Source organism: Vulpes vulpes, chromosome 3 (genome assembly GCF_048418805.1).
Source record: "Vulpes vulpes isolate BD-2025 chromosome 3, VulVul3, whole genome shotgun sequence".
NCBI lineage: Eukaryota > Metazoa > Chordata > Mammalia > Carnivora > Canidae > Vulpes > Vulpes vulpes.
This window is the reverse complement of record NC_132782.1, coordinates 106,287,827-106,315,664: the sequence shown is the minus strand read 5'-3', so window position 1 is coordinate 106,315,664 and position 27,838 is coordinate 106,287,827. Positions and strand designations below refer to the sequence as shown.

At 58.9% G+C, this 27,838-nt stretch overlaps 1 protein-coding gene across 1 annotated transcript in view; it reads right to left on the bottom strand.

Annotated features, from left to right (window-relative positions):
* Positions 1 to 27,838, bottom strand: part of LOC112923224 (uncharacterized) — a 141,960-nt gene that overhangs the window by 21,064 nt on the left and 93,058 nt on the right. Inside the window, exons 44-61 of the mRNA XM_072753850.1 lie at positions 27,677 to 27,754; positions 26,272 to 26,631; positions 24,884 to 25,240; positions 23,097 to 23,450; positions 21,076 to 21,207; positions 18,649 to 18,798; positions 18,438 to 18,554; positions 16,036 to 16,243; positions 13,299 to 13,465; positions 12,463 to 12,575; positions 11,193 to 11,274; positions 8,321 to 8,458; positions 6,709 to 6,871; positions 4,480 to 4,586; positions 3,963 to 4,103; positions 2,205 to 2,318; positions 1,978 to 2,106; positions 1,130 to 1,291 (exon numbers count right to left, since the gene is read on the bottom strand). Of these exons, the coding sequence (XP_072609951.1) occupies positions 1,130 to 1,291; positions 1,978 to 2,106; positions 2,205 to 2,318; positions 3,963 to 4,103; positions 4,480 to 4,586; positions 6,709 to 6,871; positions 8,321 to 8,458; positions 11,193 to 11,274; positions 12,463 to 12,575; positions 13,299 to 13,465; positions 16,036 to 16,243; positions 18,438 to 18,554; positions 18,649 to 18,798; positions 21,076 to 21,207; positions 23,097 to 23,450; positions 24,884 to 25,240; positions 26,272 to 26,631; positions 27,677 to 27,754 (3,072 nt within the window). The remainder of the gene's footprint in view (positions 1 to 1,129; positions 1,292 to 1,977; positions 2,107 to 2,204; positions 2,319 to 3,962; positions 4,104 to 4,479; positions 4,587 to 6,708; positions 6,872 to 8,320; positions 8,459 to 11,192; positions 11,275 to 12,462; positions 12,576 to 13,298; positions 13,466 to 16,035; positions 16,244 to 18,437; positions 18,555 to 18,648; positions 18,799 to 21,075; positions 21,208 to 23,096; positions 23,451 to 24,883; positions 25,241 to 26,271; positions 26,632 to 27,676; positions 27,755 to 27,838) is intronic.

Here is a 27,838-nt window from a genome sequence, read left to right as displayed (position 1 = left end):
AAAAGCTAAAATGTTTGCTATCTGATCCTTTATAGAAAAACTCTTACCTTGGGATGGATGGATGGGCGGATGGACAGGAGGGTGGGTGTGTAGGTGGGTGGTTGGATGTGTGGATGGATGGATGAATAGATGGACAGGAGGGTAGGGAGTAGATGGATCGATGGATGGATGGATGAGTAGGTGGGTGAGTGGGTAGCTGCGTAGGTGAGTGAATGGATGGACAGAAGGGTAAGGAGTAGGTGGTTGGATGGATGGGGGGATGGATGGGGGTGGGACGGTGGGTGAGTAGGTGGGTGCGTAGGTGATTAGGTGGGTGGATGGATGGTGGATAGATGGATGGATAGGAGGGTGGGGAGTAGGTGGATGGATGGATGGATGGACGGACGGATAGACGGGAGGGTGGATGAGTAGGTGGGTGAGTGAGTGAGTAGGTGGGTAGGTGGGTGTGTGAGTGGGTGGCTGTGTAGGTGAGTACATGGGTGAATGGATGGATGGACAGGTGGATGGATGGGAGGGTAGGGAGTAGATGGATTGATGGATGGATGAGTAGGTGGGTGAGTGGGTAGCTGGGTAGGTGAGTGAATGGATGGACAGGAGGGTAAGGAGTAGGCAGTTGGATGGAGGGTGTGTAGGTGAGTAGGTGGGTAGATGGTTGATAGATGGATGGATAGGAGGGTGGGGAGTAGGTGGATGGATAGGAGGGTGGGGAGTAGGTAGGTGGGTGGGTGGGTGGATGGATGGATGGACGGATGGATGGACAGATGGATGGGAGGGCAGGTAGGTAGGAGGAAGGACCAATGAACCAGCTAACAGACCCAGGAAGAGTGTTCCCCTCTAACAACGATGAGGCTGAGTACCTTCAATCCACGTGTGAAGCACTCTTCCTGCGTCACACGTCACCCACGCCATGTCACCCTACATGTGGGAGCCCTATTGCCTGTCCTGTCCCTCAGGTGGAGCACTGGACGTTGAGAGTACTGACCTGCTCTGCCTGCGGTCACCCAGCCAGCAAATGGCAGAGCGGTGATGGTGGCACCCGGCTAACTCGCCCCCACCCCTGCACTCCGTGGGTACTCTCCTCACCCCCCCCTCGGGGGGCCCCTGGGCCCCTTCCTCAGGACGCACTCACCCTGGGCAGGTCGCAGAGCCCCAGCTGCAGGGAATGGCGCAGCCAGTGGGTGTAGTCGGTGTCCACTTCTCCCCGGAAGCTGTGTGTGGTGCAGGAGGTGGTGAGGATGTGCTCTAGCACGGCCTCGGTGTGGATCCTGTCTGGCTGGGACGGCCAATGCCTCTGCAATGAGAGGGCGCCATGAGGCGGGGGCTCATCCCCTAAGGGGACAGTGGCCAGGGCCAGCTGCAGGTGGGAGGCCCCCACAAGAGTGGGTGCTGCAGGTCCTGCCATCAGAGCCCTGGCCGGGCGCAGCAGCCATTCCTACCCTGGGCAGGACGTCTATTGGGAGCACCGAGGGGGCTGAGCCTAAGGGGTCCCAGAACCCAGGGTGCCGGGCCCCAGAAGGAACAAGGCCTGCTGTCAGGACCAGCTGTCCTCGTGTCTCCATGGTCCGGTCCCTGTCCCAGGCTCTGTCTGCAGAGCAGTGCTCGGCCCCAGCAGCAGCCCCAGGTGGGGAGCAATGCCCGGAAGACCCTGACCTTGACACCTCCAAGAACCTGAGCCCCCCCACACACACACATCCTCCCTGGCATCACCAGCCCCTTCCCTCGTCTGCTCACCTCGCGCCGGGCACCTTGCTCTCCTCATCTCCCAGAGCTCTCCCTACACCCCAGTTGGGGAAGGAGGATCACCCCCGTTTTACAGCAGAGAACAGCGCGGCTCACGGTGGAGAAATGAGTTGCTCACGATCCTACAGCCCAGCTAGCGCTTGCCCGGGACCCCATGGCCTCTGAGCCCGGCACTTTCCATGGCAGGTGGGGCCGCCCCAGGGTTACCTGCCTGGGACCCGGCTCTCCGGGCCTCACCTCGTAGGTCAGGTTGTGCCGCACCCTGCGTCGGTCCCAGGACAGGTCGAGCTGCTCGCTGAACACGGCCAGGGTGTGTGTTAAGGCCCCACAGGCCTTGAGGGCACTCAGGCCCCATGTTTCCTGGAGCTGACGGGAGGATGGCGTGTGGGGCTCGGGGAGCCAGCACAGGGGCCCGGATTTAGGAAAAGGCCCCCACTTGGCTGGCCAGTGCAGCCGGCACATACCTGTCCCGGGGAGGCGGCCAGGCAGCCGTCCCAGGTGCTGCTGCGCTGCGAGGACCTGTCGGTCCAGGTCAGGTGCAAGGTCACGGGCTGCCCTCCATCCCAGGCCAGCTGGACCTGCGTGGACATGGGGGGCGGTGGAGGGGAGGGGCAGAGGTGAGGCCTGTCTGTGCTGCGGGTGGGGGACAAGAGGAGCGGGGTGGGAAGGGCTGGTGGGAGGGGTAGGGGGGGTAGCCCACCACTGTAGGGGACCCTGGCCTTAGGGTGCTCAGAGCCACACCCACACCGGGAGCCTGCATGGGTCCAGATGCAAGGCTCCTCCTTCTGGATCCCGATCCCCAGCCCGAAGGAAATCGGAGCCCCCCACTCGGGGCTTCTGGGGCCACTCTGGACTGAACTGTGGGCCCTGCCTGCCCGCCCCTCACCCCTCCGCTCAACCCCAGAGTGCTGGTCCTAGGCCGCAGGGCGGATGGCAGGTGATTGGGTGTGGAGGAGGTCATGGGGCGGCCTCCAGATGGGATTGGTGCCCGTGAGAAGGTACCCCAGAGAGCTCTCTCCCCGGCATTGGGGGGATGCGGAGAAAACCGGGAGCCAGCACGAGAGCACTCCCCAGAACCTGAGCATGCGGGCTCCTTAGTCTCAGGCTTCTAGCTTCTAGAAGTGGGAGAAATATGTTTTTCTGTTTTAAGCAACAGAAGCCACCCAGCCTAGGGGGGTGATTTTTTAAGATTTATTTATTTGAGAGAGGACGAGAGTGAAGCCCCCACAGAAGCGGGGGTGGGGAGGGGCAGAGGGATAGGGAGAGGCCCCACGGAGCAGGGAGCGTGACGCGGGACTCGATCCCAGGACCCTGAGGCCACGACCTGAGCTGAAGGCAGACGCTTAACCGACTGAGCCACCCGGCGCCCCCACCTGTGATGTTCTGTGGCAGCAGCTGGAGCCCACTAAGCCCCCGGCTGACGTCCCCTCCCTGGCTCCTGCCCCCCCACCCTGTTCCTAGCTGCCTCGGGCTCTTCCTGAAGCTCCCCAGCACATCCCCACCTCAGGGCCTTTGCACTGGCTGTTCCCTCCCCCCACCCCCAAATGCTATTCCTCCAGCGTGTCACGAGGCATCCCCCTGTCATCCGTGGGGTTCTCAGCTGACAAGCTACTTCCCCCAGGAGGCCCTCCCGGACCCCCCCCCCCCATCTGGTTAGTCTCTGTCTCCACCTCCTCCCTGCTTTCTTCACAGGGCTTATCACAACTCTTCTTTCCCTTCAATCGTGGCTTGAATTTTAGACAGGGTCTGCCTGCCTGGCCCGGCGCACCTGCCGTCGACGCGCACTGGCCTGCCGTCCTCCACTCTGCAGCTGAGAAAACCGAGGCTCAGAGAGGGTCCCGGGGCTGCCCGAGGCCCCCCGGCGAGCTGAGGAGCCCGGCTGTCCCGCGCGGACCCCCGACTAAAGCAACGAGTACATAAATGATGAGTCGGACGTGCACGTAAGCCGTTGCTGCGCTAAAACGTGAGCCCTTTAGACGCAGGACTGCACGCCTTGAACACCGCCTGGCATGCAGTAGGTGCCTAATAAGTATCGATGAAGGGACGAACGAATGAAGGGCCCCTCTGTCAGGAATCTGCGGCTCTGCAGGAGCCCCGACAACCAGACCAGCAGAACCCTCGTCCCTGCACACGGTGCCCGGTACCCGGCCTGCGGGCCCAGCCACGCAGGTCCCCACCCCCGGGACCCCCACCCACCGGCACCTCGGATGCGCCCCTCTCACCTGCCGGCTCTGCTTGCCGCCCCTGTGCTCAGCAAGGCCGCCAGCCTCCATGCGCCACCAGGACAGGTTGAAGGGCTGAGCCAGGGCCAGGCGGGCGGCCAGCTGGCCCTTCCCCAAGAGCAGAGAGGAGGAGACCACCACCTGGGGAGGGGGCAGGCTGAGCCGAGGCCTGGCCCAGAGGGGCAGCCCCTCCCCACCCTGTGCAGACAGCCTTCAAGGTCAAGGGCGTGAGGGCAGCTGGCTGGGGCAGAGCACAAGACCCCAGCCCTGCCCTGCCCTCCACTGGCTCTGTGACCCCGGGAGGGTCGCTGCACCTCTCTGGGCTCCAACTTCATCATGTGCTAAGTGGGGCTGACTGCTAAGCCCTCACTAGGAGGCAGCCCCTGGCGTCCCTGGCATTGCTCAGGTGTTGCTGGAACCTGATTCCAAACCCCCCCCCGCCCCACCCACCCAGGGCCTTTCCCACAGTTTCTTGGGGGCTGCCTCCGGTGGGGCTCCTTCCAGCCCTGACACCTACCTGGTCCTTGTCATCCCAGCGCACGACCAGGTCGTCCCGGTGTCTGCGTCGCGAATGCTCGCAGGACAGGCGGAGGCCGCTGTGCCACGGCGGGTGGGCGAGCTCCGCTGGGTGGGAACACAGGAGGGCACATGTGAGGACAGGGCCTGGGGGATCTCGGCTGACACAGCCGCCTACTCGGGCAGGTGGAGGGTGGAGGCCACGTGCTCAGGTCATCGGCGCGACATTCAGCAGCTACACCCTCACTTGGTCACGGCTCCCTGAGCTGTCCCTGCAGGAGCCCCGAATCCCACCCCCCAGCCCTGCGATGAGCCTCTGCCTCCTGCATCAAGGGGCAGGATCTGTTTCCGTGGCCCTTGAACCTGGGCCGCAGGTGACTTGCTAACAGAATCTGGTGAAGGTGACGCCACCGGATGTTGGATGTCGCCGGCTTGCAAGGGTCTCAGCAACCGCCCCCCAACCCCTGCCCCGCTCGCTCTCTGGGACCCTTGCCCAGACAATGCGGGAGCAGCCCCGGGCTGGCTTGCTGGAAGGTGCCACCACACAGCGCAATGCCTGGATGGGCCAGCGCAGGCCATCCGAGGTCTGCTGGTGGCTGGCGAGCCCCAGGATGAGTCGGAGAGCCCAGGCGAGGTCAGCAGCCCACGTGTCCGGCCTGACGCTTACGGCAGAAGCCACAGGGTCTGGGGACGTTTGTCACCTCCCACCAACATCTTGTACCACTCACGTCCCTCACGCTCTCGGGTCTGGTGTCCCTGTGAATGCCCCACGCCCACCTGGGCCACACTCAGCTGGGCAGCCACCCTCTGCTCTCATCCTGTCCCGGAGCGTGATGCAGGTGGCACCCCCACCCCCGAGGCCTCACAACAGACAGCCTCCCTGCCTCTGGGATTGCTCCCCTCAACCCCGAGGGGGAGTCTAGCTGCCCTGACCCCCTGCATTATCACTTGACCCCATCTTGTGAGGCCACCAGGTGGTCCCGCCTTCCCAAACCCAGAGCAGGAGTCCGCCTGAGTCTCCACAGTCCACAGTGGCCACCTTGGTGACCTCTGAACTCTCTGGAAGGGGGGCCACCTGCTGCTACACAGGCTCCCAGGAGACAGTGACTCTCTGGCTGCTTCCCGAGGCGCCATCGGCTCATCCGTCCAGGGAACACTGACCACACATGTGTGCCCCACACTCAGAGCCGTGACCCTCGTTGTTTCCACCCTCCAGCCCCCCAGCTCGCAAGCTCTGTAAGCACAGAGCAGGGGCCTCAGGCTGCGGAGCCCACCCACGACCCCCTGCATGCACAACCATGCACGCACACACACGCTGCCTTGGTGCACTGAGGGGCCACACATTTCCCCTGCCTCGCAGGACACACATACGGCAGCTGGGGCCTGGGAGATGCCATCCGACCACCCCCCAAGCCGCATTCCCGGGACTGGGGTCTGCACGGTGTCTCCCCCTCAGCTGGCCAGCAGGTCGGGCTCTGCTGTGTGTAAAGGGGGCTCTTCGAACAGAAACTGACAGTCACGTGACTGCACGGCCCCTGCCGGGGCAGCCTGTGTCCTGGAGGGCCTCGGAGGACCCAAGTGCCATCAGCGGGGCTGCGGTGGGACAGTGCTCGCCTCCCCTGCTGACATCAGCCTCAGCTCTAAAACCCCCTGGGGATGCTCGGGGTTGCCCCATCTAACACACTTCCCATCTTTTCACAGTCAGGGTAACCCTCACTCTGGGTAGGGGGCTGGGACCTGCGTGACCTGGGTCCCTCAGCCTGCCCCCAACCGTCTCCTCTCGTTGCTACCCCTTTCGGTGCACTCTGGCCACACTGGCCTTGCTGCTGTTGCTCTAGCACCCCAGGCTTACTCCTACCACAGGACCTTTGCACCTGCTTTTCCTTTTGCCTGCAATGGCCCTCACCGTGGCTACTCCTTTCTCATCATTTAGGGCTCAGCTTGAATGTGACCTCCTCAGACACGCCTTTCTAGCCTACACCCCCCAAAAGAGCCCCACACCCCTAAATCAAACCCTTCTCACTCTTAGAGTGTTAGAAACACTGATGTGATTTTTTCTTCACGTTCACATCGCTGCTCACTGCCTCTCCCCCCCAAGGGCAGGGCCCTGGGCCATCTCACTTCTGGGTGGACCCCCAGTGCCTGGAACAGTGCCTGGGATAAGCAGTTGTTCAAAGATGGTTCGCTGAGTGACCAGGCTGCCCCTGCCGGTGCCCCAACAGACACTCACCCCGCAGGCTGAGGTTCCCCGCGAGCCTGGGGAAGGGCCCAGAGAGGCTCCCGTTGAGGACCACCTCCTGGTTGTCCCACAGAACTGTCTGGTGCAGGGCGTGGGCCCCGTGGGCTCTCTCATATGAGGTCTGCAGGACCAGTTTCCCGGGAAAGGCGCCGAACTGGAAGAGAAAGACGGTGCCAGGTCACGGGAGCGCCTGGCTCCCACTCGGGGTAGGAAAGGGGGGACACCTGGGGAAGAGGAAAGACGGGGCACATCTGTGGGGCATTAACAGTTTGCTGGGCTGCCAGACGCCTCAGGAAGTAGAAAGCCAAAGGCGCCCCGGGGACAGGCAGACGGTGTGGGGCACGGGGTCGGGACACAGGCGACGGCGTGACCCTGAGCACAGAATGTCACCTCTCAGCTGCGCATCCAAGCTGTGTGGCCTTGGGCCTGTTCCCTAACCTCCCTGAGCTCAGGTTCCCTATCTAGAAGAGGCGGTGCAAGCAGCAGGGCTGACCTCGGAGACAACGCAAGGCTGGGGCAGCTTGGGGCCGGCCCGTGGGCAGTGCCATGGGGGCAGGCAGGCCCTGTGGTTGCTATGAGGGCTTCTCAAACATCACTGAGCAGGCATTACGCTCGGGACCCCGACGCATAGCACCGGGTACAAAGATCCCTGGCGGATGGGGACACGTCACAGAGACAGAAGGTAACAGGACAAGGCGACAAGGGTGGCATGAGAGATACTCAGGAGGCAAAGGGACACAGAGGAAGAAGTTGGAAAACGATGCAGGGAAAGGCATTCCAGGCAGAAGGAACAGCCCGTGCCAAGGCTCAGGGAAGAGCACGCTCCCCGTTGGTGGGTGCCCCCCTTGGAGGGCGACCCAAGGGCCCTCCAGGGGGGGACTTGCAGGGAGGAGGGGGAGTTTACTCCCAAGTGTGGTCCGCCCTGCCTTGACACAAGACACCGTCGTTTCCTGCCCTGCTAATAGTGGCCTCCTCGCTGGGGTCCCTACTGCCCCCTGTAAATCCCACCCCAGGGACCCTGCAGCAGCTGGAGGGACCTGAAACCGTCATTAGCATCATGTCCTCAAAGGGCTTCCAAGGTCAGAGAACTAAATCCAAACCCCTCTCTGCGGCCAGCGGTGCCCTACATGCTCGGACCCCCACCACCTCCTCCTCACCCGCTCTGCTCCAGCCCAGGGGCCGTTCCTCAAACTCCTTCCTGCCCCAGGCCCTTTGTATGTGTTTCTCCCTCTGCCTGGAATGTCCCGCCCACCCCACCCACCCCGCGCCAGATTTTCCAACGGCCAATGCTTGCTCGTCATCCGGGGCTAGCTCAGATGTCACCTTCTTCGTGAGGCCTTCCTGGCCACCCGAAGAGCCCCCCCCACCCGCTCCTATCACTCTGTTTGCTTTTCCCTCTAGAATGTATCACCATTTTCTTATTTATTTGTGCAGTTTTTTGTTCTTCTTTTTGTTGAGACCAGCCAAGAATCCACCCCAGCGCATCTCTCCCACTTGGCAGCTCTTCACAAACTCTTCTTTTCTCAAAGGAATGACCCCGGAGCCCTCCCTGCACCCCCCCATCCCGCACCCCAGTCTGTCGTCCTTGCCGCCCTCCATGCACCTGGGGGAAGGTCTGTTCTAGCCTGATGATGCTGGTGACGCGGGCCTTCGCAGTCGCCAGCCTGCTGCCCACGTGGAGACGATGCTCCTCCACCGCCAAGGAAATCGTGCCCTGGGCCTCATGCTCCGAGTACTGCAGCTGGGGCAGAAGAAAAGCAGGTGACAGGTCTCCTCACGGGTCTCTGATGGAATATTCAGACAGATACGGGCTCCCGGCTGTAGGCTCCAGCCCCAGACACCCATGGCTTCCTGGACTGTTTGAAATCTGGTGAGATGAGGGTCCTGAGCCTTGGCTTAGGCCACCGGGGGTGCTGGTGACAACAACCTCCCCATGTCCTTCATGCTGTCACGGTGACTTGAAGACAGCTAAGGGCCTGGGGCCATCAGGCAAGAATTCCAGTTGCATTACCATAGTGGGCAGCAGGGGGCAGTCTAGCGCAAGGAACAACGCACAGATGCCCATTCTGGCTCTGTGTCCCTTGGGGTGTGTGACCTCTCCAGTTGGGATCATGATACTTTTATTAATGTGCTGATGTGAAAATTGTGTGAAATAACGTGCTGTCCTTCCAGACTGAGTAACAGAGTCCCACTTAGGGCACTGGCTACAAGCGTAGATTCTAGGCTCCTACCTACAGCCCGTAAAAACAGAACCTCTGGAGATGGGGTGGAGAAAGTGGTATTTTCCGAGAGCTCCGCAGATTAGTGGCACCGCAGCCAAAACGTTGAGCCTGAATCTTGCACAAATGGGCCTGACAAACCCAAATGGAGGGTTTTTGCAAAATCATTGCCTGGACATTTCAAAACTGTCAGTGCAAGGCTGCTTCTTCTTTAAGGACAAGGAAATGCTTAGGGGGAAGCCTGTCGATATCTGCCACCTACTTTGAAATGCATCAAAAGTTGAAAGCTAAAAAAAAAAAAAATTTTTCTTTTTAAAAGTTGAGAGCTATCTGGTACAGCAAGTGGAGTGGAATAGGAGGGAGAAAATCTAGGCAGTGGGTGTGTTGATGTCCACTATAAAACTGTTTTAATTTCCTAGGGTCTAAAAAGTTTAAAAAGAAAATATTGGGGGGGAAAAATAGGTACAGGGTGGGAGAAGAATTTCTAGATCAGGGCTCCGCTTTGGGCCAAATTCGGCCCACCACTTGATTTTGTAAATAAAGTTTTATTGTAACATAGCCACGCCCATTTAATTTACATATTGTCTAGGGCTGCTTTTTGGTTACAGTGGCAGCACTGAGCAGTTGCAAAAGAGATCATATTGGGTCCAAAGGCTAAAATATTTACTATCTGGCTTTTTTAAAAAAATAAAAGTTTGCAGATCTCTCTTCTAGATGACAGGGCAACCAAGTACTCTGGGTGATCCTGGAGTGTGTCTGGGATTGAAAACAAACTAAATACAAACAAACGAACCAAAAAAAAAAACAAACCCCAGCTTGGAAGAATATTATTGGGGCAACTGGGAAACTTTATTATGGACTGTATATTAGAGAACAGTATGACATTATATTAAATTTCCTGAATTTTGTACTTATGCTGCATTACGTAAGAAAATAGTCTTGTTATTGGAACCGCTTGCTGAAGTATTTAGGAGTAAAGAGGTATGACGTGTCCAGAAACATGCCCATATCATCTCTTAATGATACAGAAGAAGATGTATGTGGGCACAGGGGTGAACATGCAAATGCAAATACATGTGCCACGTAGGTATAATCAGGATGTTTGTGGCAGGATGTTGATAACTGGGGAATGTTCACTGTCTGAATGTAACTTTTCTTTGGGTTGGAAATGAATCAAAATAGGGGCAGCCTGGGTGGCTCAGCGGTTTAGCGCCGCCTTCAGCCCAGGGTGTGATCCTGGAGACCCGGGATCAAGTCCTACATCAGGCTCCCTGCGTGGAGCCTGCTTCTCCCTCTGCCTGTGTCTCCTCCTCTTTTTCTCTCTGTGTCTCTCATGAATAAATAAATAAAATCTAACAAATGAAAAAATAAAAATAAAATAAAAATTGGGGGAACACTCAGAGGCCCCCTGGGTGACTGTGCAATCGGCAGCAAAGCTTGGGGAACACTAAGAGCGTGTGTGAAGGTGCCAGGGCAGGGCCTGGCACACAGCAGGTGCTCTGTGAACAAAGGTGGCCCGGGGCCCGGGCAGGGAGGGCAGTTAACGACCCTGGGTGGCTGGTGGGGTAACCAAGGGACCAGCTCGCAAATGTGAGGATCTGGCACTTGTTCATTAGGCAACATCTTTCACTGAGCACCTACTATGTGCCAGGCCGTGGGCCAGATGCTCCTGATCTGGGGAAGAGGGGCAGACAGGGAAACAGGTCGTGGTAAGAGAGGGAGGGTGGGGCGCCAGCCTGGGGCTGCTGTCTGCCCCCAGCACCCTCCAATACTACATGCAGGCCAGATGCATGGCCAGGGGCTGTCCTGGTGGTTCCAGGTGGGGAGAGGATTCGAGGATGCGGGTGGGAAGAATGCAGAGAGCCTGGGCCGTGGGAAGAAATGGGGCACCTGGGAGGCGATACTGGCTCAGCTCAAAGGGCTGTGCCATTTGATCCTGGTGCCAGGAGCATGCCAGGCCAGGGGAGGCGGCGCCAGGCGCCAAGCACTGGGCAGACGGGCCCCCCACCCCGCTCCCCGGGGTCTCGTGGGCCTAGCTGGGGGCTGCGGGCCCAGCCCAGAAACGCAAGCCTGGGGATGTTTGAGAAAGCCGGAGCCAGGGCTTTCCAAGGGCAGCCCACCGGGCCCCACCGCAGGCCCGTGGACAGATGCGGGGGTGCCAGCGCTCCCCGGGGGGGCCCAGCCTGCATGGCCCCCTCCTGCCCCGGGCAGGGCATCTGGAAGCAGTTAGTGCTCAGGGGTGCCCGGCACAGTTACCTTGGCGGCGGCTGAGGCTCTGCTGGGGCAGCGGCCCAGGAGGCCAGGGAGGTGGTGCTGGCCCCAGAGCTGCAGCTCTTTGCTGGAAGGAAAGAAAGGGGAGGTCTGAGGCCGGGCATGAGGGCACCCAGCGCTGGGGCAGGACCAGGCCCACCTCCCCCGCAGGAGGGCAGGAGATCCAGCATCACAGGCACAGCCCAGTGAAGGCCCTTCTCATGCTCCAGGCCTGAGGGCTGTGCGGTGAGCAGTCAGGGCCTCAGGCTGGTGCCAGGTGATGCGCGGTTCAATCCCCACCTGGCCTTTGCCTGCTTCTGGCAGGTGGGGATAGCTCCTCTGGGCCTCAGTTCCCCCTTCAGCCATAGGTGCTATAGTGGTGCTCGCCTGAGTGTCTTCTGTGGGCATCAGAGGGCCCCCCTCAGGCTTGGCCAGGGGAGGCCTCAGCAGGGTGTGTTTAAAATCCTCAGCAGAGGGATCCCTGGGTGGTTCAGCGGTTGAGCGGCTGCCTTTGGCCCAGGGTGTGATCCCGGAGACCCACGATTGAGTCCTGCATTGGGCTCCCTGCATGGGGCCTGCTCCTTCCTCTGCCCGTGTCTCTGCCTCTCTCTCTGTGTCTCCCACGAAAAAATTAAAAAGAAAATCCTCAGCAGGGTTTTAAACCCGCGCTTGCTCCTGGCAGCCCAGGGCACACAGCACCTCTTCCCCGGCCCCTCCGGCCAGGATGCTCCCGACTCCCCACTGCCTCTGCCTGCTGGAAGCCAGGAGCACCCTCCACCCCCGTTACAACAACCAGAAGGTTCCCCAGATGTTGCCAATGACCCTGGGTGGGCAGGCCTGCCCCCAGGTGAGAACACCCGTCTCCACTGCTCTCGGCTGGCTTCCTCACCCCTCTCAGGGACCCTATGAGCGCTGGAGCCTGGCAGCCCCCCAAGACATGCACGTACGAGGCCACTGAGCGCTGGGCCAGGCAGCCAGTGCGTCCCCACACTGAAGTGCTAGAACATTATTCCTTTGCATTTGAGGCCTAGGATGCATTTAGTTCATGAGACAAAGAATTCCTCACTTGTGTCCTGCTCCCAAAGGTCAAGGTTATCTTAGTATCTGTGTGACTGCACTTCTCTGAGCCCCCTTTTCCACATCTGTGCAGTGGGGCTGTGGGGAGGGCTCAAGGAGGTGCTGGGGGTCGGAGGTCAGCACACAGCAGGGGCTCAGCTGAGCCCCCTTCACTTCTCTGGGGTGGGGGGATCCCCCCATGCTGCAGAGAACCCCTTACCTGAGTGCCCGGCTCTGGCCATGCACATCGAGGACCAGGCTGGCTTGAGAGTCACAGGTCAGCCGTAGGGAAGAGCGCACCCATCCCTCTGCCCAGAGCTTCTGGAACACGAGCTGAGGAAGGAGCAGGCTGTGAGGGGGGGGGGGTGCGTAGGGGGCCCGAGTACCCTCCCAAGCCAGGCCCCACTCCGCAGGTCCCTCCTGGGAGCCCAGATTGCACCCCACCAAACCTGCACCGCAGACATCAGCCAAGATTGAGCTCCCCCACGTCTCCCCACCACTGGGCCCGAGGCCAAGAGAAAGGGGTGTAGATGAGGCCAGGGAGAGCGGGACTTGGCTCCACTCAGTTGTGGGGTCCTGGGTCACAGACTCGCTGCACAAGGGGTGAGGGGCCTCTGGGGACGGCCTCCCATGTGGCAGAGTGAAGTGCGGGCAGCGCCATGCTGGCAACCCCGAAACAAGAGGTTGCGAATGAGGCTTCTGGAAGGTGCCGTGACTTGGCAGGGCAGCCAGGGAGCCCAGCCGGGACAGGCGACTTTGTGCCCAGTGACAGTGGCCATGGCCTGGCCCCATTCAGGGGGCCACAGAGGTGGGAAAGGACCCCGGTGCAAGCCAGAGCCCCTTTGGCCATGTGACCTTGGGCAGGTGACTCACGTGTGACCCACAGATGGCGACGATGAGGGCTATAGTCACAGCAGCGAGAGCTTCTAAAGCACCTGCTCTACCAGACACCAGTGTGTTCATGGTGCTCTCTCCATCCTCCCGAACCCCACAATATCAGTGGATGGAATGAGGGGGGAGCTCAGCTTGGCCTGGGGGGGCCCATTCACTCCTCACCTGGCTGGCAAAGGGCAGGCCCAGCCTCCGGAGGGCAGGTGCCGTGTGGCTGGCGTTCACCACCAGCTCCAGGGTGCCGTTCGTGGGCCAGGCCGCCAGGGCAGCCACGTCCGCGCTCACACCACCATCCCCTCCGTGGAGGGCCACACTGGCCTGGGTCTGGGTCTCTAGGGGCAGAGAAGAGCACAGGCTACTTGGGACTCGGTTCACCTCCCTTCCCACGTGGGATCAAGCCCAGGCAGGGCTTTCGCTTCTCTGGGACTTCATCCGTCAGGCGGTGTCCCCCTTGATGATCGATGATCGATGATCGGAGCCTGGCAGGCTCCTCCTCCTGGGGTTGCTGCTGAAATGACACCTCTGAGTGTCCACTTAAGGTACCTCCTGACCCTTCCTGCTCCCTCCCTGGGGAAGGTCAGCCCCGTGAGGGCAGGCCCTTGAGTCTGTTCCCTGCTCTGTCCCCAGCACTTAGCACAGCTCCAGACACACTGCAGGGAACGAGGAAATGGCGGAATGAGTACTTCTCCCCAGGTTTATCTAACATCCAAACGATATCAAATCATATCAGATGATCCTGAGCTGCAGCCCACCTGGCCCAGGCTGGAGGGTCCCCACTCATCTCATCCCCTCACCCCCCCCCCCCAACCTCCAGGGGCCTGCCTCCCGGCTGGACCACACCTCATCATGGCAGGCAGGTGAAAATCCTCCGGGAAATGGGATTCCAGGAGCTTTGTTCTTATATTTGGACTTAAACCCCTCCCCCTACTGCAGCCTAGCCTACGTCAGAGGCCAAGTTCCCTTGGTGGGCGGGGGGTGGTGGTGCGGGGGTGCAGCTCACAGCTCTGGTCCGTGACACCTGGCCCAGCGCCATCACCTGCCGTCTGGCCCCATCAGGGAGGGTGGTGCTCTTTGGCAGATGTGGGCAAGGTGGCCTTAAGCCTCCATTTCCTCATCCGTAAAGTGGGCACAGCCTACTTGAGGGACATTGCCAAGATTAATAGAGATAGCACCCCTGAGAACACCTGCCCGTGGGGCACACAGGTCCCAGGATGCGTTCTCTTCCTTCCTCTCCCAGTCAGTGTTCAGCCACATGCACCTGCTGTGTGTGGGGCCCAAGGGGGAGGGGACACACATTGAAGGGGCCCCAGTCTCCATGCCCGGGGATGGTTCAGACTGTCAGGGACACCAAAAATGTTCATGCCAGGCACAAAATGACCCCGGAGCCAAATGTGGGCAGCAGTGGGGAGGTGAGATGGTCTCCCCGGCTGCAGGGACCTCTTAGGGGCCAGGAACTGGGTCATCCTGGAATGACTAATGACTATCCCGTCATTTACCCACCACATCCCCAATAAACCCTTCCTCAGAGCAGTCCGTGAGGTCAGGCCCCTGTCTGCTCCAGGCTCCCACACAGCCCACAGAGGGGCTGAAAGCCAATTATAGGAAAGTTTGAGGCCAGGAGAAGATGACCCAGGTGACAGGGGAGCCACCTAGGGGTCCTGATCTCTGTTATCTACACAGGGGTCAGAGGGTAGAGTCACACTGCCTGGATTCAAGTCCTGATCTCCCCCAATCCATAGCTGTGTGGTCCAGGACAAGGGACTCAAACTCTCTGAGCTTCTATTCCTCCCTTACCTCATCTGTTTACAAATTCACTCAACAGACGTTTAATTGAATACGTACTATACTCCACTCTGCAAAACAGGCAAAAATCATCCCCGTCCTTGTGGAGTGTGCATTCAAGTGTGGGTTGGCAGAGGACAGGGAAAGAGTAGTGAGGTGTTTATTAAGTAAGTTACATAGTATATTAGAGCCACCAAGCCAGGAACAGAGGGGGTGGGTGAGCTAGAGGGCGGTGGAGGTACAAATAAACAGGGTGGGCAGGGAAGGCCTCAGTGAGGAGATGAGATTTGGAAAATATCTGAAGATGGCGAGGGATTGAGTCAAGCAGATGTGCAGGGGGAGAGCCTTCTGGACAGAGGAACAGCCTGTGTGAAGGTCCTGAGGCAGGGGCAAGCCTGATGTGTTTGGAGAACAGCAAGGAGTGAAACAAGCAGGGGCCAGAAGATGGGGTCAGAGGAGTGAGGGTGTGGATCCCGAGGGCTCAGAGGCCCCACACGGGCTTCGGGCTTCGACTTTCCCTTGATAGTGAATGGATGGCTGAGCAGATTGACTGAGCTCCAATTTTGGAGAGCTTGCCTGGGATGTATGCAGCAAGCACTCAATCAATGCTGGCTCTTATTACCTTCCCTCCCCACCTCCCGCCAAGGTTAAAGCCTTTCTCCCCCAAAATTATGTTGAAGCCATAACCACTAGCACGTATCGACGTGACCTTAGTTGGGGTCCTGGCAGAGGTGATCAGATTGGGACGCAGACATGATGGAGTAGGGAGGGCCCTCATTCAGTGACCGGTGTCCTTAGAAAAAGAGAAGAGGCACAGACACCGAGGCAGAGATGGGAGGGTCAGCTGGAACCCCGGAGCTGGAAGAGGCAAGGAAGGATTCTCCGCATGGAGCCTTCGGCAGGTGCACAGCCCCGCAGACACCCGGCCTCCAGGACTGTTAGAGCTAAACATCTTCAGGGTGGGGGGGGGGCCCTCGGGAAGGAATACAGGCTCCCCTGGGAATCAGGCCTCCGAGGGCAAGGCTGTCCTTTGGTTCTGGGGTTCAGGACCGCTCTGGGCCCCCCTGGAACCAAGGCCCGAGGAGGGAGGTGGGGGAGCTGGCCCTCCTGGGCGCCTTACCGTGTGTCTGCAGCTTGGCGCTGAGGCCGGCCTGGCCCGGGACCCCAGCCCGCAACAGGGTCACGCTGTTGTGCGAGCTCCAGCCAGAGAGCTCCAGGTGCCCAGCACGGTGACAGCAGCTGATGGAGTAGTTCAGGGACGTGGGCCCCACCGAGATGCGTGCGGAATGCTCCAAGCCGGAGCCGTTGCCGGGAGCACCCACAGAGGCCTGGAATGACACGCGGGAGACACCGGCTCGCCCAGCTCAACCTGGCTCCCGCAAACCCACCCACAGCCCTGTAGGGGTGGGGGGTGGGCTGAGGGGAGCTGAGACACCCCCCCTCCCCGCCAACCCTTGCAGGAGCCGGTTTTAACGAAGAACAGGGTGACATGTGCTGCGTTGCTGGGTGGGGCGTGCTGGCCGAGGAGTAGCTGCTAATAGCTATGGGGTTTCCATGTGGGGTGATGGCGAGGTTCTGGAATGAGAGAATGTTTGTACAACCACTGGGAGTGGACTAAGTGCCCCTGAACTGTACACTTCAAGATACTTAAAATGGTCACTATTATAAGTACTACACTGCCCTAAGAAAGTTTGCAAAAATATATGTAATGTTGGAAGATTTTAGACAGGGTGCAGGCCTATGTCCCCACGCAGCCCACCTGACGCATCTCAGTTCTCCACCTGGCCTCCAAGGGCTTCGAGTGTGCAACCTCTGCACCATATGCGTGTAAGCTCATCACAGCGGCCTTGGCAGCAGCACAAAGCCCCTCACTGCGTGATGTCACCTGCTTTATAAAGCAGGAAGCGTTGTGCCATCGTTCAATGGTGTTGCCTGGGCACCCACTATGTGCTGGACCCCGTTCTGCACCTAGAGATGCAGTCATGCGCGAAACACAGAAATGCCAGAGCCCTTGCAGCCGAGATGTCAGCTGCAAGTGACAGACTGGGACAAGGCGGAAAGCATCGGGTGCCAGGCGACAGGGGGAGGATGGGAAGGAGACAGCGATCAGGGAGGGTGTGAGATCACAAGAAATACGCAGGCGCAGGTATATACGTCTCTGTCCCCAGGTCCTGCTCATGTCTGGACTATGATCCCGGTTCCTGACACCGAGCTCCCATCCTTGTGCATTCTCCGGGGAGGCAGTTCGGGAGGAGAATCTTGCAGGAAGCTCCTAAAATCCCTTGGAACTTTTGGGGCAAGAGAAGCGCCTTTTGTGCTACACTCCTGGCTGGGGGCTGGTCCCCAGAAAGACCAAGCCCTGGTTAGAAGGTGGAGCCTCCAGCCCCAGAGCCCATCCTCTGGAAGGGGAGGAGGGGCTGCAGAGTGTGGGTGGACACACATCCACGTGCGGGGAAGGTGGTGCCTACAGACTGGGTGCTGGGGGTGGATCCCCACCCATCGGGTCACAGAAGTGTTCCAAGCAGCAGAGGAGAAACAAGAACTTCTTCTTTATAAAGGGATATGGTGGGGGTGACGTTGACCAGGGCAGGTCTATTCAGGGAAGGCCGGAGAAAGGACCTGTGTGCCAAGACCCGAGGGGCCCAGGGGCGGGCAGTGGGAGTCAAAGGGAAGATGCATCTGGCAAGCCTGGGTACAGGGGGCAGCAAGCGCGGCCGCAGGAAAGTCAGCAAGGGGAGTCACTGGGGGCAGGGGGAGCTAGAGAGGGGACAGGGCCAGATCCTTGCAGGAGGCTTTCTGCTGCCAGCCTGGTGTCTAATGGACTCAGGTGGATTTAGAGGGGCTTGGGGTGGAGACCCAAGGGGGCACGGTTGGGAGCCGGGAACCCGGCTAGGTGGCTGGAACCCAGGAGTGACCTGAGGTGGCCTGGAGCAGGCGACAAAGCTGGAGGTGGGAAGATGGGGTTGTCGGGCTCCAGGTATATTTGGGAGGGTGCCCCATTGGCATCTGCTGAGGGTGGGATCCGCTGTGAGTGAAACAGGGATGAAGGGTGACCTGCGGGTTTTGGCTGTGCTGCTGGAGGGACATGAGGTGCCACTCGGCGAGATGAGGAAATGAGATGGGGCAGAGGGTAGGGTTGGGCACACTGAGTCAGGGGTGCCCGCCAGGCCTACAAGCGGTGGGGGATGCACATGCAGATGGATCTGCAGGTCTGGGGGCCCGGAGAGGGAGAAATGGGGGGAGATTCGGGGCATGGAGTGAGACACTGGCCCAGCCCGCCCTGGACAAGCACGGGGTCTGCGGGGAGGTTTCAGGAAAGGAGAGTGGGTAACGGTCCCAGGGGCGTAGCTAGGCTAGGGAGAGGAGTGCTAACCCCCAGTTTCCAGAGGAGGAGACTGAGGCTCAGAGGGAAGTCTGAACCTTCCTCCACCCTCCCCTTGTCTCCGCCGTACTTCCAAGAACGTCTGCTGAATGAATGCATGCGTGCGTGCGTGGGCCCCACGGGGGCTCGCCAGGGCTGACCTGCAGGCTCAGACTGTCCTCCACCCACAGCGTCCGCAGCGTGGGGATGTTGTGCAGGAGCGTGTAGTCCAGGGACATGTGCTCTGGCTGCCGAGTGAACGTCAGCTCCTCAGACACCTGTCAGTGTGGACAACTGTGAGACCCGGACTGCTGGGCTGGGCTGTCCCCACCACCCCCGGCTCCCCGAGGCCCCGCCCGCAGAGCCCCTCACCTGTCTGCCATCCACTCCGGCCCGCAGGGTGCGTCGATAGCTGCACCCGTGGCTCTCGGTGGCCAGCTCCAGCAGGACCCGGGCTGGGAGGCCCAAGGGGCCGGGTCGGGGCAGGCTGTGCGTGAGCAACACATCCACCTGCCTCTGGCTCTACCATGGAGCAAGAGAAACAGAGACTCAGCGACTGGGAGATGGCCAGATTCTCCCATGGAGGGGAAAATAAAGCGCTCAGACATTCAATCAAGCCTCCTTCTCTCCCTCCTGTTGGCCGTTGCCCTGTAGAAAAATGAGGAATTTCCACCAGATGCAGTGAGCACATTTGGGATGCCTCATATAAAGTCAGCGGCGAGTGCAAAATTCACTGGGGGAGGAGCCCGCGAGAGGAACGTCAGAAAGAAAGGCTGCAGCAAGGTACAGGGAGGGCCCCACGGAATGTTTGAGAAGGACACGCCTTGGAGGTTGGGATGCAACAGAAAGAAAAAAACACCTAAACTCCCGAAACACTCAGAATGGTGCTCGCAGAACGAGGCGCAGAGTGACTGGCGATCTCCCCCCGTGGGCAGCTGCGGGGAGCACGCCCAGGGTGACAAATGGCATGGACTTCTGAGTTGCCTAAAGGTTAGTGACGCACCCGGGGAGCTCTGGAAGGTGAGGCGGTTCTCGCTAAAATCAAACAGACCTACGCACACCCTACGATCCAGCAATTCCACTCGGTCCCTCTTCACTAAGACACACGGATGAGAGTGCTCGAGGCAGCAGTATTGGCAATAGGCAAACACTGGACACTTGCATCCGTAAGAATTGAAAGCGGGGTCTTGAAAAGACATTTGCACGCCCATGATCACAGCAGCATTACTCACAACAGCCAAGGGGCGGGAGCAGCCCGAGCGTCGGAGGATGGATGGTGGATGAACACAGAGTGGTCTGTCCTTACAGCACGGTATTACTCAGCCGTAAAAAGGAAGAACATTCTGGGTGGTTGAGCGACTGCTTTGGCTCAAGTCCTGATCCCAGAGTCCTGGGGAGGGAGCCTGCTTCTCCCTCTGCCTGTGTCTCTGCCTCTTTCCCTGTCTCATGAATAAATAAATAAAATCTCAAAAAAAATTTTAAAAAAAGGAAGAACATTCCGACACCTTCTACAACACGGATGAACCTTGGGGACGTGATGCTCAGTGAAAGTCACGGGAAGACAGACACTGTGTGATTCCACTTCTTGGAGGTACCCAGAGTGCTCAGTGGAAGGGGCTCGGGGGAGCAGTGAATGGGGAGTTGGTGTGTAACGGAGACAGAGTTTCAGTTGTGCAATATGAAGAGAGTTCTAGAGACGGATGGTGGGGATGGTTGCCCAACAAGGTGAATGTTCTGAAGACCACTGAACTCTAGACTTAAAAAAAATGGGGGGATCCCTGAGTGGCTCAGCGGTTTAGCACCTGCCTTTGGCTCCAGGCGTGATCCTGGAGTCCCAGGATCGAGTCCCACGTCGGGCTCCTGGCGTGGAGCCTGCTTCTCCCTCTGCCTGTGTCTCTGCCTCTCTCTCTCATGAATAAATAAATAAAATCTTTAAACAAAAAAATGGTGACGATGGAAAATTTTATATGTATCTTACCATGATAAAAATTTTTACAACAAAATAAAATAGGTGCACAGTTAACTAACACGATGTACAGTAGAAAGAAGACGCCACCCAAAAGCTAATCAGTAGAATGGATGGAGGACTGGTGAGACACACACCCTGTGGGTTACTAGATGACAGTGAAGCGGAAAAGACAGTGAGGCATGGGCCAATCCCACAAACACAATGAGTATTTTCCCTCTGTCTTTTAAGGTTTACTCCTGTATTCGAGGGGAGGAGGGAGGAGGAGAGGGAGAGAAAGTCTTCACACGCTGAGCGTAGAGCCGAGCCCGCCCCGGGATCAATGAGCTGAGCTGAAACCAAGAGGCGGGAGCTGGACCAACCCCGCCACCAGGGCGACCTGTGCAAACGTGATGTTGGACAAAAGGAAGCAGATGTGCAAAGGAATGTGCCGTGTGCTTCTGCAGATGTGACATTCAGGAACTCGTGCCGGGGGGAGGGCCCTTGCGTGTGGCTGCGATGAGCAAGGGAGCCCGCGGGGGCTTCTGGTCACCTTCTGTGCTTGGAGGTGGGTGGTGTTTGGTTTGCAAAAATCTCACCAAGCTGAGCATTTTTCATGTCCGCACTCGCACAATATTCGGGTTGTACTTCATTAAAAAAAAATATTTTTCAAAGCAAATGACCAAGGGAAATGGGGCGAGAGGCTGCTTCTTGGAAGCCTCATTCCTCCACGTCTGGGTCTCGAGTCTTCCATCTCCCAGGGTCTCTTTGGAGCTAGGAGAGTGTCCAGTGCTTCTCGGGCCTCAGCACCCCTTCCCAGGCGGCCCCAGGCACCCCGATACCCGTGCCCTCACCTCGGTCGTCTTGAGGATGAGCACCCCCCGCAGCGTGCTGTTGTTCACGGCGACCAGCACCTGGGCGTCCACAGCCACGGAGTTCAGCACGACCTCCCCGGAGCTGCTGACTCGGCCTGGGACCCCCAGCGCCTGGAGGGGTTTAGAGAGAGCCACGGAAGCAGGGCTCTTAACCAGGACAGGGTTCAAGGCGGGCATTGGGGGTCCCAAGGCCCCCCCCCTTGACCTGGCTGCCAAATGGGGCCTTATCTTTCTAGGAGAGGGTTTGTGACTTGGATAAAGTCCTCAGTGCCCCCCCTCCCCCGCCCCAGGGCCCCACTGTTGCTCTCCACTCTTTGATGAACTCCTCCCTCCTGCCTCCCCGCCCTCCCCAGATCACCAGGGATCCCAAATCTTTGCAGCCAACAGAACCCAGTCTTGTGAACCAACCTGCCCAAGAGTCTCGCAGCCAGGGAAGCTGGAGAGCCCTCCTCACTCCCGTCTCCCCATCTCCCCCTCTCCCCCTCCCCGGGCAGACCCAGACAGCTGCTCCCTCCAGAAAACCGGCTGCAAGGCTGGTACACAGAGTGTCTTTTGGCTCCTTGCCCTAGTGCCCTTCAGGGAAAGACACATTGATTTTCCAGCACCCACTGCACATTGGGCAACGCTGGGCATCGGGTATGTGCCTTTTTAACTAATCCTGAGAGCAGGAGTCTTTACACCCCACTTTGTGATAAAACTGAGGCCCAGAAAGCAACAAATGACTCGCTTAAGGCCACCCAGAGCAGGGGGCAGAGCCACAGCTCAGTCTGGTGTTTCCAGGCCTCCAAGATGGGAGGCCACAGGCCTTGCTGAGACATCCACCTGCCTGTCTCGGGTATTGGACCCCTTAACCCCTCCTCCCTCTTTGGAAGGCCTTCCTCCTAGGCCTCTGGGCCACCCTCCCTAGGGTTTCTCCTCCTCCCTGGCTTGTTCTCGGTACCCGGGCCTGCTCCCTTATGCTGCAGCTCAGTCTCCACCCACCCCACGGGCATCTCAGCCAGTCTCGTGGCTTTTGGGGGGACCATGGAGAGGCAGAGACCACAGCCAACCTCCTGACTGCAAGAGCTGCCCCTGACGCCTTCACTTGGGCATCACACTTAACACGTCGGAGATGGGACTGAGTCAGCAATGCCTCCCTGACCCTCCCCCTCTGCCCACTGTGCTCTCCATCACAGGGCACAGCAACCCCAGGCCTCTCGTCACCCAGGACACAAGCAGAGGGGCCACCCTGCTCCCCCACCCCCTCTCTAGCACCCCCATACCCAAACTTCCACCCAGGCCTCCCTCTCAGCCTCCGCAAAGGATCCTGAGTGTGAGTGCTCTCCCACACCTCACGTGCTTTTCATAAAACAGGAGTCAGCAAACTATGGCCCATGGGCCATATCCAGCCTGCTACTTGTTGTTTTAAATAAAGCTTTATTGGAACACGGTCACACCTATTTGTTTATATCTTGTCTACAGTGTTTTGTGCTGTAACCACCGGGCTGAGTACTTACAACAGAGGCTGCTGAACCTGCAAAGCTCAAGATATATCCTATGTGGGCTTTTTGAGAAAGGGTTTGCTGACCCTGGTCCTAGCAAAAGCCCATTCCTCTCTGCCTCTGCCTCAGGGCCTTTGCACTGGCCTGGCCTAGAAGATTCTTTCCCCAGATATCCACACATCTCCTTCCTCTCCTTCAAGTCTCTGCTCAAATGCCATCTTGTCTTTTGGGCCAAACGTGACCGACTTATAAAAATTGCAGTATCTGTCCTGCCGTTCACTCCCCCGTTCCTACTTTCTGCTTCTTCGTAGTCCTTATCACTAGGTACTGTAGTCTGCAATTCGCTGATTTGTGCCGGGGATTGCTGGTCTCCCCCTAGGCAGGCATTTACCTCTGCTTGATTCACGGCTACATTTTCAGAGCTGAGTGGTCTCAGCAATTAGTGAACCTCCAAAGAAAGCCCCTGCCCTGCCCCTTGGAGACCCTGGGACCCACTCCTCCCACAGCCGCACCACTTACCTGCAGAGCCTCGCAGGAGCTCTTGGCCAGCACCCGCCACTGCAGCCCGTGGTCCAGGTGCAGCTCACCACTGCCCTGCAGCTCACAGGCCCCCACCTGCAGCTCCAGACCCAGCCGGTGCCCGGCCTCCCACCGGAGCCGGACGGTCAGCAAGGCCTCGGGGGGGACGGCCTGCAGTGCAGACAGCGTGTGACTCAGTTTCACTCGAAGCGTGGCCTCGGACTGGTGCACGACCGCTGTCAAGGTCAGGGAGGCTGTCCCACTGGCCGATGCGAGGGTCCCTGCCACCTCGGCTTCCCCACCTGTAGCCTGCAGGGAGCCGTTGAACTGTGTTCCTGCTGGGAGGCCCAGACCCTGCCAGACCAGAGTGGAGGTTCAGAGGGAGGTCCCACATCAGGAGCGAGTCCGATTCTCCATCTGCCACCCTCAATTCCCTCCAGCTCCCAGCCCCCCAATCTGTGCTTCCCTCACCCCACCCCCCATCCCAGTAACAACAAAACAGCTGCAATCACAACACACAGCAACACAGCAACTATCCAGTGTAGAAACTTAGTAGCCACCCAGCCTCACGCTAAGTGCTCTGCAGGAACCACCTCTTTCCAGCCGATTCCCAGCCCTGAGTTGGGAAATCACTGGCTCCATATGACAGATGGGGACACTGAGGCTCAGAGAGGCAAAGTGAAAGCCCAGGGTACCAGCAGGTACCAGCAGAGCTGAGGTCTGCATCTGATGGGTCTGTGCCTCTAATCGAGGCCTTCCAACAGGATAGTCGCTAACTGCATGGGGCTGTTTCCATTTAAATTAAAATGAAGGAAAAGGAGAAATTCAGTTTCTCGGTTGCACAGGTGAGCACCACTAAAGTGCTCAGGGGCTCTGCGTGGCCACTGCGTGGCTAGTGGCTGCCGTCCTGGACAGCAAAGGACAGAGGTTTTCCATCATCCTAGAGTTCGAGTGGGTGGGCCTGCTGCTCCCGTGATGCTTTACGCTCTGGTGGCTCAGTTGTGCGCTGACTTGATAGTGACAGAGCATCTGTGAGTGCTTAGGGATGCCAAGGGGACCGGCTCTGTCCCTACCCCCAGGAAGCTCCATCAGGAGGGGAGAGACAGGGACGCCAGGGTGACTCAGTAGTTGAGCCTTTGGCCCAGGGCGTGATCCTGAGGTCCTAGGATCGAGTCCCGCACCGGGCTCCCTGCGTGGAGCCTGCTTCTCCCTCTGCCTGTGTCTCTGCCTCAATCTCTCTCTGTGTCTTCTCATGAATAAATAAATAAAATCTTAAAAAAAAACCAGGGGGGAGGGAGAGACAAGGAGACTGGCAGGGTGGCCTGTCCTACTCAGACAAAGATGTCAGTCGCGTCTGACTCGGCATCTCCCTTTCTTGAGAGTCGGGTTTCCCTCCCCCAAATATCACAGGATAATTCTGAGACCAGCTCTTGGCCCAGATAAAGCCCAGCCAGTGGTTTCTAACAGGTTATGAAACCAAGACATGTCTGTCCCCCCTGTCACCTCAGGACAGTGCCCCCCATTTCCCTTCCTGGACTCAGAATTTCACTGAAAAGACCAATTCATCACTTCCAAGTCTGTGTCCTTCTGTTGCACAGCACTGACTCTCATTGCTCTTGGCTTCGATCTTCCCATCTGCCAAGTGGGAGTAAGAGACTAGAGAGGAACCGAGTGTTGGGGAGAGAATTTGGGAAGCGCCGGGAGGAAGGAGCCAGCCAGGCTCAGGCCTCACCCTGGCAGGGGCTCAGGAGGCCCCTCCGGCCGCCTCGCTGGCCTGCCGTACGCACCTCCAGCAGCGGGCAGCCGGGCTCAGAGGCCAGCATCCATGCGCTCCGGTTGCCAGCGTGCTGCTCCAGTGTCCCCTGCAGCCGGCATGGCCCCAGCTGGAGGGCCAGGGAGCGGCGGGAGGCAGGCCGTGGCTGGACAGCCAGGCCGATGGTGCCACTGGGTGGCAGGCCCAGGCGGCCCAGCAGGGGCAGGGAGTGGGCCAGGCGCCCGACGACCGAGGTCTGGGGCCCACAGGTGCGGGCCAGCTGCAGGTGGGCATCTCCGTCGTCGCTGCGGAGGCCCGTGGCCAGACTGACCTCGCAGGGGCTCCAGCTCAGGTTGCCCTCGGAGTGCAGAGCCTGCGGGAGGCCTGTTGCCTGGAATATGAGAAGCGGCTGGATCTAAGGGCAGCTGCAGAAGCCCAGGTCGGAGAGCTGGGGATGGGCCCGGCCGGGAAGAGGGCAGTGTCACCCTTTAGCCTCAACTCCACCAGCACCTCCCTCTGCAAAGTGACTGACACCATAGGTACCTCACTGAGCTTTCTGAACCTGCAATCTCAGTTTACCCATCTCAGAAATGGGGGTTAATCACAGCAACCTAAGTCACTGGGAATGTAAATGAGTTAATACTTATGACTTGAGGCCCCTGGGTGGCTCAGTGGTTGAGAATCTACCTTTGGCTCAGGTCGTGATCCTGGGGTCCTAGGATCGAGTCCTGTATCGGGCACCCCGCAGGGAGCCTGCTTCTCCCTCTGCCTATGTCTCTGCCTCTCTCTGTCTCTCATGAATAAATAAATAAAGTCTTAAAAAAAAAAATACTTGTTGACTTGCAGACCAGAGCCAGGCACCCAGAAAGCACTGGCTATTAGAAAGTCAGCATCAATATCTATGGTCATTGGCTGAAGGGCAGGGAGCCTAAGTGACTTGCTTCTGGGGCTGACGACATGCCCCACACAGAGGCACCGACCGAAGATGGGAACGAGAGGGAGCAATGGGGTTAATTCCACTCAGGTTCCCCAACTTCTCTGGGCCTAGACTCTAGGCCTAGGGATACAAGCAGCCCCTTCCTAGCGGGCGTGAGGATTTAAGGAGCCTTAGCACTCAGCGGGTGGGGCTCCCAAAAATCAGGTTACTTCTTAGTATTCTTATTATTACTTCTAGACCCCTAATCCTCAGGGCAGGATAAGTGAGATCACGAGAAAAGAATGAACCTGAGCCCCAGAGAGGAAGACAATTCAGTTTGGGTCCTATTTTTGGCTCAAAGCTTTGTAGCAGATGCATCCCCAAAGTCAGGTGACAACTGCAAAAAGATGGAAGATTTTCATGCTGAGTGCAAAGCTGGGGACGTGTAAGAAGTTAGTAATTTAGGGAGGGAGGTGGGAGCCCTGATGGGTGGGGAGGGGGCTTACCTCCAGCGGGGGACAGCGATTCACCACAGACAGGGTCCAGTTGGCGTGTGTGGTGTTGGCCTCAGTAATGACATCCCCATGAGCAGTCAGGGTGCACTGGCCCAAGGCCACCGCCAGCCTGGCCCTGGGGGGTTCGTGTCCCCCCACAGACACTTGAATATGGTTGTCGGGGGCGACCCCGAGCGCCTGAAGTGGAGGCCATGCATGTTGGAGGCTGGTGTCCAGGTGGGTATGGTGGTGGCCGCAGGCTGTGTGGATGTGGGCCCGGGCGAAGGTGTCCCCAGAAGATACCTGAGCTGCCAGGCTGGCCGTGCAAGGGTGGACCAGGAGGGAGCCATTCAAGGACAACACAGCCAGATCCTGCCCCCAGGAAAAGCAAGGTGAGGCCGAGTAGGTGTTCCTGCAATACCTCATCAAGGAGCGGTTCACCTTCTGCCTGGCCTGGGTGGTCAAGGGAACCCCAGCCCCCCGGGCCACCCACATACCCAGTGAACAAGCTATACTCTTGCGAAGTGCTTCTCCCTGAGCTGAAAATGATCACCCAGGGAGTCACGAAGTTCACCATCTCAGGGTCCCTGACGTCCCCTCCCCATAGGCAGGTCTGTGGGTCCATCCCGAGCACTCTCCCATTTCCATGATGGGGTCTCAAGTCTCAACCTCGCTCATGTGGCTTGTCTGGGGTGTGTCCCTTCTTAATGCCCTAAAAGGAAGTCACCACTCCTCTGGGCTGTGTATTCTCAGGACCTGGGGGCCAGCCTGCACCCCCATGAGAGAACCAGGAGCTGCTCACAGCCTCTTCCCCTGGGCGGGGATAATACCACCAACGCTGGGGCAAACGTACACTATCCTTAATTCCATGCAGGGAAGGCACCCCTCTGTCCAGCGGCTAAAACCCCTTCAGTCCTGACCCCCTTATTCTCCTAATTAACCCTCCCACTGCTTAGGTTGCAGTGTGACCTCGGGAAAGTGACCCAGCTCCTGCAGGGGATGCCAGCACATAGTCAGGCCAGGCCAGCAGGTCTCAGGAGCAGAAATACCTCTGTCTTCCTCCCCCAGGCAGTCCTCTGGGCTGTGTGCCCCACCACCATTGCCATCAGGCCACAGACGTCAGCCAGACCAGGCCTGCAACCAGCTGCCCACTCGGCTGCCCACAGAGAAGCACTGACAAGGTCTGAGGCAGCCCCATGGGTGCCCCATGTCTAGCTCACTCCGGGGTCCAGGAGCCACAGGGCCCTGCTAGAGCTCAGGGGGTCTGGGCCCTGTGCTCAGGCCTTGCAGCCACAGATCACCCTGCGATAGAGAGGACCCACCGTCCACCTGTGCCCCAGCCCGGGAGAGCTTACAGCTACCTAGGCTGGGCCATCATCTGCCACCACTATCCCACCTATGACAGAGACCCGTTTACCTCAAGAGGCTGCCTGGCAAAGTCCCCCCAGCAGAGCCCTGACAGCTGGGCAGGTGAGGTGTCCCCAGTACAGTTGACCTGCGGAGACCAGCAGGGCGGGTAGGAGGGCATGCTGACAGCCACCGCCACTGTCAGGAAGAGGGAGATGGGAGGCCCCTTCCC